This window comes from Serinus canaria, chromosome 1 (assembly GCF_022539315.1).
Source record: "Serinus canaria isolate serCan28SL12 chromosome 1, serCan2020, whole genome shotgun sequence".
In the NCBI taxonomy this organism is placed as follows: Eukaryota; Metazoa; Chordata; class Aves; order Passeriformes; family Fringillidae; genus Serinus; species Serinus canaria.
In genome coordinates, this window is record NC_066313.1 from 14297649 (window position 1) to 14309098 (window position 11450).

Genomic DNA, 11450 nt, shown 5'->3' on the forward strand with positions numbered 1-11450 from the left:
TTTCAGATGATTTATAAGCATTTTATATGTCAAATAGACATACTGTTTCTTACATCCTGTGGTTGTGTCTAGTTAAAGCCAGCTTGACTGGGGCATCTGTATCCTCCTACACCATTGCAATAGAAGGTGTTTGCTGTTTGAATATCAGGTATGAGGTTGTGCAGTGACTGTAGAGAAAAGGGCATTAGGGCAGATCATGTGAGAATAGCATGAAAATAAAACAAGGGCTTGAGAGAGTTTGTATTCTTTTTGTGGAAGCATGTAATACACATAATAATAAATTAAAACTGGTCTTTTATTTGTAATATGACACTTCTGCAATGAGTCTAAAACTGCAATTTTCATATAAGAGGTAAAAAGGATTTAAATTATACTCAGCATTGTGACTTAATGCAGTGTGCCTTTTTAGCAAAGGAAAAAACTAGCTTCTAGATGTTATGATAATACAGGTAATAAATAAAACATGCCTATTTCTGTGCAAACAATTTATAGTTGATGTTCTGCAACATTCTCTGCTCTACAGCTGTGCAGATTATACCAGCATCCGTTCAGCCTGCTACCCCAACCACCATCAAAGTGATAAACAGCAGTGCAAAAGCAGCGAAAGTACAGAGAGCTCCAAGGATCTCTGGGGAAGATAGGAGTTCCCCTGGGAACAGAACAGGTATTGCCTCCATTATTTTACATGCTAATGCACTGAACACTGACCCATTCTGTTGAATTACAGTTTGTGAGATGTGTCTTTGTAGCTCCAAATGAGAGGTTTGTAGGGGTCTGTGTGAAGGGAGTGGTGTGAAGGGAGTCACATGTACAAAAATCTGTCATAAGCACAGGCAGGTTGGTCAGCTCACACAGGCACCATGTCAACATGACGCTGCAGTTTTTCCATCCTGCAGCAAATAAAATGGATATATTTCCCTATCACTTAACAATCTGTCCTCTCAAACCACTGCATAGCATTTATTCAAGCTTTTAACATCTTTCTATTTGTAGAAGGGGTAAAAAATAAACTCTATGTTGTAAAATGTAGCCTAGCTGCTACTTGCCCTGTCTGTTGTGCTCCTCCTCCATTTTTCCCCAGTCTGGTGACTTCAAAATTTATAAAGTTTTATATTTCTTTTTTAGGTAAATGAATGTATATCTAGAAAACTGTGCACTAAATTTGCAGTTTAATTTTGGAACTACTGTTACTTGTACATACTCTTTGATTATTAATTTCTTTATTTTTTCTTTCTGTCATTTTTGTTTTGCCTCTCTTTATTGTTGTGAATTATTCTGTTAAATCCTTCCTTCTCTTCCTTCTTGAGTTTTTGTTTTAGACTCTATAAAGGCCTCTAAGGATGTCATTCAGAAGGTCAAGGTTTTATTGGCTGACATTAGTGAGGAATACTGTGTGTTTCTCTCTTTAGTCATCAAGTCTGCTCTCTTTATCTCGTTGAGAATTTAGGAATTTTACTGTGGGTACTAGAAAAAAATCTTAACTATTGGATGTGAAAGATGCAACCTTGATGAAAAATGAAATTTGGGGGTTTCCTTTGTGTTTCTCATATTTCATGCTGAAAACTTGAGACTAAATTTTTCTTTAAAAAACAGCTATTGCACATATATGTGTGTATGTGTGAAGAGGAGTTAGCAGCTCTTGATAAATCTGTTCTATTTTAAAGACAAATATGCTTCTAAATTATTATATTGGGGGAGTTGTGTTTTTTTAAGTTCTAGAGCAAGATTTGTGTGAAATCTTGATTAATTTTTTCCTGTATTCATAATTTTTTTAATAAAAAATGGTTACTGATGACTTTGCAGGAAAATGTTTGCAAAACAATCATTAGAAGGGATTAATTAAGTGGAAATTTTCCTTCCATCATATAGTCTATGCTGGTCTGCCTTAATATGTTGGTTGCAAGTTTTTAGGCATGAGTGGAACATGAAAAGGACAAGATGAAGTGAAACTTCTTATTCTTTTAACAGGGAACAACGGCCAGATCCAGCTGTGGCAGTTTTTATTAGAACTTCTCACAGACAAAGATGCTCGGGACTGTATTTCTTGGGTTGGTGATGAAGGAGAGTTTAAATTGAATCAACCTGAACTGGTTGCACAGAAATGGGGACAGCGCAAGAACAAGCCCACCATGAACTACGAGAAGCTTAGTCGGGCTTTGAGGTAAGGACTTAAGGAACTCATGGGGTATGATTTGCTTTCATTTGGCTTCCTCATTTTTAATTAACATAATGCAAAACTTGCAGCTTTTTTAGTAAAGGCATATCTTCTGAAGCTGGTCCTTGCTATGAGATCCTGCTAATCTTAGGGGAGAGGTATTTGCTGGGCTTTTTGATAGTAGAATAACTTCTTGAAAATAGATTTTCTTTTTTCAAGATCATTAATTTGGGTTGCTGGCTTCCAGAAATATGCCTGTATTTTATTTATCTTCAATATTTATACTTTTAGTAGCATGCCAAACAATATTGATTATTGATGAAAGATACAGAAATATGTGAATTATTAACTTATTTTTATGTTCTACTGTCCGTGTTCTTCTTGCTCTTGTTATGGAATAAAGCAGATACTTTTCTGTAATTGTTAGTGATTTTCTGTATGTAAGAACCTTTTCTAACTTCCAAGTATTCATTGTTTCGTGTCATTGTTCTTATTGTGTGGATCTTAAATTGAAAAGTACAGTTGACAGCTATGTTCCAACAGTTGCAATTCCAACATCATAGTGATCTGAAGAAATGGAAGTGTTTCAGTATCTTCATTTCCTTGAGATTTTTTACTTTGACATTGATAAAAGGGACTTATATTATTGATTCCCTGTGGCAGAGGTACTTGAGGAGGAGGAAGTCTGCAAGTACCTGAATTTTAAACTACTTTTCTCTGATTATTTTAGCCTCTGGAATCATTTGAAAATTCATCCACATTCTTTGAAATCGTTGAGAGTGAACTTCTGATTTCTTATTCTGATATTGTTAAATATACTCCTCTTGGTTTGTTTTCAAGAAAGATGTTTTTTGCCTAATCCTGCAAATTATTCAAGCAGGTTTAGAAATTCTTTTTGTATGAGTGAAGTTGCATTTTGATTGAGGGTCTGTGTTTTACTTACTAGCATTTTCACTTCTGGATTCATGTTGTTTGCTTGATTGTTTTTTTTTTTAAGTAAACTCCTCTAGCATTATATAAAAATACCAACTTCTGTTTGAAAACACCTCTGTAAGAAATGATGGTAAAGTATCATATTCTGGCTTTCTTTACCCTTTTAGAGAGTGTTTAAGTAGCATTTGACAGGCATGAGATACACAGCTAAACTCCACCCTTTTGCTTGTCTTAGAACTTCTGTAGGCACAGTACTGCACATGCCAGAATTATTTTATGTGTTTGACAGACAAGTGGAAAAATGAATGAAAACAAATATTTTGAACAATATTAGGTATTGAAAGATGCATTTTATGAGAGTTCCTGAGCCTCAGGTCACTAAAAGCAGCGAGAGCATTGGTAGATGCTTACTGTCATGCTTTTCCTTAAGTCTCTTGGAGTCTTGTCTCTTGTTTCATTCTCTTGGAGTCTATTCCTGTTCTAGATGGATCTTTAGTCTGGTATAACTGTTCTTGCATTATTTATATATTAATGAGAATGTTAATTTTTTTCATAGAATCACAGACTCTCTTGGGTTGGAGGGCTGGAGGAGGTTTCTAGACCTTTCTTCCCCAGCCTGTATTGTTCCAATACCATTCCCAGGTTTCCAACCTGTGTATCTGTGAGTCTGTGTACTAAAGGCATATGTGAAAACCTTCTGATACATAAAAATTTTGCTGATGTTTTTGGGTTTCATCAACAAGCTCCACAGAAGATGCCAAAGGCAGCTGAAGGACTTTGGAATAATGCTCTTATCAGTGTGATATTAAACACCAGTTTGCATAAATCACTATTAGAAAAGTTTCACATTTATATTTTAGTCACAGAATTACAGAAATCACATTTGTCAAAGTGGTATCATTTTGGCAGCTGCATCAATATTGATGTGTTTTCTAACAGTTTAATGTCTGAAGGGATGTTAATGACTCTTGCTACTCCTGTGATAAGCACTGATGCCAAGCTGATGTTTAATAAATGATTATATGTTTTGTTTACTAATGTATTGAAATCACTGTGTCAATTATTGATTAATACAGGAAATTATGTTTGTATTATTGAGAAATATGCTGGCTCTTCTGCCCAGCTGTAGGAAAAGCAGGCATATAGAAACTAGGGCAGAGGGGCAGAAAGGGAAGAGCAGCTTTTTTTTGTTATACATATCTTGGTAAATATTCTAAAAATCCAGGTCTGTTTAGTTATCCAGTAGGGAGGTGAGACTTGAAGAAAAATAATTCATCTCCTGTATTATTCTGAAACAAAGTTTCCATGTCTCTTGGAATGTTCCAGTAACTTTGTGAACTTGTGTGGGTATTTAATTTTATGCATTTTTAGCTTTCTATATTTTTGAGTAGGCAAATGCTGTAATCAGAAATGCATTCAACATTGTATTGAAAATATCCTCTCACCACATTAACTGATTTTAACTTGAGTGTTTTGAGCATGAGATGGGGGAATCTTGCATGTTTTTGGCCTTCATATAAACATGATCTAATTTCTTGTGATCCTTTTCCTTTCTGATCCTATCAGTAATGTGGGCTAAGTCATTCAAAGTATATTCAGTCTTTTAAAACATTTTTTACAGCATTTTTTGAATGCTTATATGGATAGGAATGATTATATGGCATTGTACAATAAATGGAAATGCTTGCACAGAGTTAACAAACTTTAAAAAAATGATGACCACTGCCACTGGACATATGCCATGGCCACATATTGCAAACTTTGTTTTTCTGCTTCATATTGCCAAGTGAGCAGAGCTCAGTTTCTCTATGTCCTCTACCCTGTCATGTTCAACATGAGAGTCTGCCCAGTGTTCTCACACTGAACCCAGTGTTCCCTTTCACACACAAGGGACACACCAGGTCATTGCTCATCCTTCTCCAGTTCTGCCCAGTACTACAAGACTCTGCTTCAAAGCTGAACATAAATTATGATCACACCCTCATGTTTACAGAGTTCATTCAACTAAACTCAGGAAGAAGGCTGAAAGTGCTGGACACCATTCCACAGCAGTTCCTTCAGCTGGTGCTGAGATGTCTTGGAGGACAGGGCTGGCATGGAAAATTGCTGGGTGGAAGCTGTAGTAGCAGCCAAGAGTAAGCACAGAGATGCAGAGAATGAAATGGAGGAGTTAAGGGAGGCAGGTGGTAGTTTGAGGGGTAGAATGAGGAGAAGGACTGAAAAGGAAGCTTTTTTATCATTATGTCATTCAGGAGAAAGCTGAAGGAGAGCTGTAGTAAACACACCACACTGTTTTCACCCACAGAGCAATAATAAGCTACTCTGACATCTCCTGTCCTCCATGACAGACCTCTGCAGTTTCTTGTATGATCTCAGTGACCAAAAGATTTACCAACATTGTTTTCTACACAGCCAGTCTCTCATCTGTCTTTGGTCCTGCTGCTTAGGTCCTGATCCCCAAAAGTAAGAAATTAAAAGGCTTTTTTTTCAGAACTTGAGATGTCTGAAGAATTTGCTGGGATTCTTAGTTACTTACTTCTTCTACTCTAGAGCTGGGAGTCAGAAGTTTGTGTTTTAAGTGACCTAATTTTGCTACTGAACAAGAATCATCTTTGCTTTATGAACATGTCACATGATTGAGTTTTAGACAGTCAAGAAATCTAGGTTCATTTGTTCTATATTTGGGTGATGGTTTTTAGGAAATTATATTGTGTGAGTTGTGTTGGTTGAGTTTTTATTATTTTCCAAATCTATCATAAGCTTTCAAGCTCATCAAATTCAAGTTACATCCCAGTCATTTAAGCTTCCTTAATGAGAAATGTGATACACATTTTATTAAAGCTTGTAGTGAGAGTAGAACAGCAACAAAACTGCAAAATTCTAACTTCTGTTTTATTGCTGTGACCTAAACTGGGAGGGCCGTTGAGGTCATGTAGATCTTGTTATCTCACTATATTTCTGCCCACTCTGATAATTCTTTTGTCACACAATGTAAAAGATATTTATAGTTAGAGAACTCACTTTTAGTCATAAATAAAGGCAAAGATGTAGTTTTGTAGTTTTTTTATAATTTATATGCTAGCATATTAATTATGATAAAATAACCCCAACCAACAAAAAACAAATAAAAAAACTAAACCAACAAAACCCCACAAATCCAATCCATGGCTTTATACTTTTATTTCCATCTTTGAAGACAGTATGGAGAGAATAGCTGCTTTCATATCATAGAAACTGCTTGGTAATTTTCAACCTATTTCCAGCATTAATTTTTTTTCTTCAGAAAAGCAAAGCAAAGGACCATAATAAGGGGAAAGATAGTATTTACTTATTAAGGCAAAGCACTACCTATAAGACATCTTCCCCGCCAAGCTGTTTTTAAACTGCTCTAAGACTTACTCCTGAACTGGTGCTTCCAGTAGCCTGTAAAAGAATTGCTGTGTTTTATTTCTCTGTAATATACCAAGGTACAGAGACAATTTGCAACAATTCCCTTTTCTCATATAAGAAAATGTCTAAGCAATGTCTTGGAATATGAAATTATGAGAGTCTCAGTGAGAAAAAGAATAATATTTTAGCCTCTGGTGACCTTAAGTAAGTAATGGATGCATATGAAAAATGCAGATGCTAAAATTCTCTGTTACTGATTTCTGTTTTGCAGGTATTACTATGATGGAGACATGATCTGCAAGGTGCAAGGCAAGAGGTTTGTGTACAAATTTGTGTGTGACCTGAAGACTCTGATTGGGTACAGCGCAGCAGAGCTGAACCGCTTGGTCACGGAGTGCGAGCAGAAGAAACTGGCCAAGATGCAGCTCCATGGCATTGCACAGCCAGTTACAGCAGTGGCACTGGCTACAGCATCCCTGCAAGCAGAGAAAGATAATTAAGCACTGGGACCTGTAAGTGGGAACCTGAGGCCTTTCCTCTATAACCAGAGCAGTTGGTGCTCTTACCTTGATCAGAATTGGAAACGTCTTTTGTTTCTTGATTGTACAATATGGAGCATGAATTTCTATAAAGAACTCAGACATGCATAAATTTGGATCTTTTAACAGCATATATTTTAATGTAATTTAAGGGATCACCCCAACTTCTGCAGCTAGTGAGAGGTGGAGCCCGTGACCACAGCTGTGCAAAGTACTTTCTGCAACACTTGGAACAAAAATTAAGTCCCTGTAGTCCCCAGGCTGATCAGTTGTGTGAATGCAGCCTTTTCCAGTCTTTTGTTCTCTGCTGAACTACCAAATAGCATTTGATGCTTTCAAAGTTTACAATATATTCTTTATTCTGTTAATCAAGTGGAGCTGAAAGACATGTTAAATGTTACAAAGCATCAAGTTCTTAAAATAGCTTCTGTGTTTAAAAGCAAAGGACACTTAAGACTAGACTTAACTGGAGATCAGTGCTGAAGAAGAAGATCCAGGTTTAGATATGGCTTAGGTGAAAAGCCAATTATGAGTATTTCATTGTAGTATGCACATAATATACATATATGAGGGCAAATACCTGTTTTGAAATACATACTTGATATAAGCCATTTGGCAGAAAGCAAAGGTGAACTTCTTCCCCCCATGCCATTCCCCATCAGGTAATTCAAAAACTTGAAAAAACAGCCCTCACCCAAAGAGTAGATTGTTTTGGTGGGGAGTATTAAGGCTGTGTTCTGCAAGGTGCTTATACCTGCATGGTAGTCAACCTTAGTATCCAAAGACTTAAGTTAATCACAGTCAGTAGTCCCTGTTAGGAACAGAAAGCAATTTGAAAATAGTTTTACAGAGAACTGTCGTTTAGTTTCCCAATCATTGTACAGTCTAACGTATATTAACTACAAAGAGGTACTTTTTATTTAAAATTAAATTCTCTTTGAACTTCAAGTGATATTTTTGAAGCTTCTTAAGCCAAATGCATGCTCCACAACTGGGTGCAATTTGAAGTCTGGATGATGAGTCAGAAATAGTTGGGTTGTATCCTGAATTCTGAGCTACTCAGTGCTTCTTGCAAACTTACACATGCAGTAAAAAGTAGGCTTCAGCTTTTGAGTTTCCATACTGGTGTCTGTTAGACTGCTTCTTTTGATGTCTGAGAACAGTATGATTTGGGGGTTGCTTTTGCCTCTTCCTGCTAATAAACAGCACAATTACTATGTCAGCATTGATGTTCACCAACTTTTTATAAATTAAACCCCCTCTGGTAACACTTAACAATTACAAGGGAAGACCTTTAATTCTGTTAGGGATTGAACTACTCATAAACCTTAAATCTGAAGTCCTTGAACAGTGAGATTCTGAACAAAGTGTGTTTGTGCTGAGCAGTGAGAGCACTGGGCTGCTGCTCTTGAGCCGAGCAGGAATGGTTACACTTGCAGACAGAAAGCAGAGAATACAAAGACTTGTGTGTATCCTAAAGATGTGTTGAGGACAAGGTTTTTTGTAGGTGGATGCTCATCTGCAGATAGTTTTTGCTTGACTAGAAGGTTTGCATATAGTTCTAACTTGTGTTTTTTCATCATTGACATGATTATAAAATCAAAGGGTTCTTGCTGGATTCTTTCTGTAACTCTTGCTGTTGTTTTCATCTTTGAGTTCTTATAGCACTCCATCTGCTGAGCATGCTGATGTCATTTTGCTTTTAAAAAAATTGTAAGCCCTGAGCAAAATGTAAATGTATCTTTTATGAAAGGTCACCATCACCCCTTTTCTTGCTGTTAGAGTTGATGTCACTGATTGGCAAGTGTTGGAGACATCTTGTGCAGGAGATGCAAGTTTGCTTAACCAAGAATTATGTGAAGTTGATGTTTGAGGGCAGCAGCTCTGCTTGTAACAACATTCCGTGACTAAACACAAGTCCAGTACAAGTCACTAGTTCTAGATAGCAGAGTTCTTGAGAGGCATTTTTAGTTAAAATGCAGGATAAAAAGAAAAGAAGCTTAAAATACCAGCTTTCTATATCAAACTGGACTGTGGGTAAACACACAGCAAAATTGAAAAGTAGTATCAATACTTCATTCCCCTGCCTCTTCTTGTTACATGGTAAATCTGATGGGGGAAAACTTCTGCTCCCATCCTTTGTTTGTGATTACATCCTGTTGTTGCTTTGCAGCCTTTCAGTAGGAGTCATGGTCCTTGGGGTTCTTTGTTGTGGCTCCATCTGCTTTTCCACCATGTTCTAATTAGTAAAGAAAGAATCTCTCAAGTGGTATCAAATTATTATCACGCTGTCTGTAGTTGAGGGAGAAATCTGTGACTAACTTGATGTCTTCAGTAAAACAAAAGATGTAGAATATATTGTCAAAGGATTTTCTGTTACTGCCAGAAGGAAAACATAGAATATTCCCAATTTTTGTAAAACAGAAGGGGTTTTGCATACTTTTTACTCTTTAAATAAAGACACTTATACTCTACTAATTATTACAAATTTCTTTGTTTCGCCTTTTTTTTTTTTGTAATTTTCCATGAAACAATTATTTTCTATTTTTACTCTGATAAGTATTTGTGGATAAAATGTCAATATAGTAAAATAAAAATGTTATACAGCTAATTTGCTTTCTTAATTTTTCAGACATTTGTAATATCTTTCAGGGACAAGCAGTTCAAAAATGCATACTTGCCCTTTATTCGCTTTTCTCTTAAAGTCAGAAGCTCAGTGCAGAAAGAAGGTAAACTCAGCTTATATTCTGAAGATGCATCTTCTTTGACTCAATAATTGGCTATGGGTTTCTACTTTTAAACTGTAACTCAGTGTCCTTTATTTCTGTAGCAGCTTTCTTTAACATCTTAATTGTAAATCTCAGAATGGTGCTTAGATTAAACAAATGATGAAAACTCAGTAGTAGGACAGAACGGAACCCTGTGAAATTATTCTGTTTATGCTTTTGTCAGTGTTTAAATCAGAAAGGTTCATGTTGACCTGTAAATATTGGACTTTTTCATTCCTGCAGATGGCCCCATTTACTTCATGTGGCTCTGCTAGTACTGTCCATGTTAAAAAAAAGATAAAATTCTGATTGTACTGCTCTTTATTTTTACTGAGACACAATTTAATAGTATTCTCATTGTCTTCCACCTGGACTGCCAAATTCAAGACTGAAATATTTTTCATCTTTATACCTACCACATCACTTGATTTGAAAATGTTTATGTTAAGCTTAGCACCAACAACATGCAATTGATGGAAGATACTGGTTTTCAGACATTTCAGTAACTTGTTGGACCTGATGATCTTAGAAGTCTTTTCCAACAAAATTAATATATGATTTTAAAGTTCGCTTACAAGTGCTCTGGTATCATATTAATGGAGGACCTATTTTTCGGCTTTATAGCTATCAGCATCAGTTTCTTTTGGGATTCCTACCATACAGAAATTGTTATTGAAACAACGTAGGGAATTACAACTAACAGCTTGCAATGTCTTTCTTAATTGAGATAAGCTGACTTGGGACTCTGCTGCCTGATCAAGAAACTGTTATATGGTCCATTAACACAGGTTTGGGGGGAATATTTTTACTGACTGGACTGGGATGTCTTGTTCTTCAAGGTCATACATATTCTTAAAGGTTGTGGTTTTAATATTGCTATGTCAGGGCTGTTAAAATATATTTTCATTGATAATGTTTAATTTTTTTCCTTTGGAAAAGTAATTCTTAATACGAATGATGCTAAACAAGAGATTAATTAAAGGAAAGGAATTAATGATTGACTGGTTTTGAGGGTTATAACATGGAACCCATGCATTAGATACATAATTGCTCCATTACATTTTGCCTCATTGCTTCATGACTGGAACCCAGGGAATCTAATCACGCACCAAACTGAAATTTTACCGTCTTGCAATTTTAGAGTATTGACATCTTACCCATTCAAAACTTGAAAGAAATGTTAAAAAATTATGAATAGGGAGAAACAAATATTGTCTGATATTGCAGGAGTCTAATTTTAGTTAAAATTGCCTTTTACTTGTGAAACTGGGCTTCTGAAAACCAAAATGAAATGCTTCTAGTGGCAGTTGTATCAGAAGATGGGTCTGGGGGCTGCAGAACAGTTCTCATTTACTTTGAAAAGACAGAGGAATCAGTTGTTGTGTTTGTGGTTTGTGGCACACAATGTCCATATCTTTTTGTAGGCAGTGTCACTGTAACCAGCTGTGATGGGAATAAAAGAATCCAAAGTAATTGATCATAGTTTTAAGCAACTTACTTGTGCAGCTTCTTAATAAAAATGAAGTCAGTTTAAAAGAGAAGATAGCTATAAAGAAATGATTGGAATCCTCATGTGAATAGTTACCAGAAAAAGCTAAAAACTAAGCTAAATAAAACATTGGTTTTTCATAGTCCAGCAGTTCTTGACTTATAAAACAACTACTA

The 11450-nt window shown here is 35.9% G+C and overlaps 1 protein-coding gene across 2 annotated transcripts in view; it reads left to right on the top strand.

Moving 5' to 3' along the window:
• Positions 1-9505, top strand: part of GABPA (GA binding protein transcription factor subunit alpha) — a 32909-nt gene extending 23404 nt beyond the window's left edge. For both annotated transcript variants that reach the window (XM_030235173.2, XM_050969952.1), the window contains exons 8-10: positions 524-664; positions 1969-2161; positions 6750-9505. In XM_030235173.2, coding sequence (XP_030091033.1) covers positions 524-664; positions 1969-2161; positions 6750-6978 — 563 coding nt within the window. In that variant the 3' untranslated portion in view covers positions 6979-9505. The remainder of the gene's footprint in view (positions 1-523; positions 665-1968; positions 2162-6749) is intronic.
• Positions 9506-11450: the final 1945 nt, after the last annotated feature.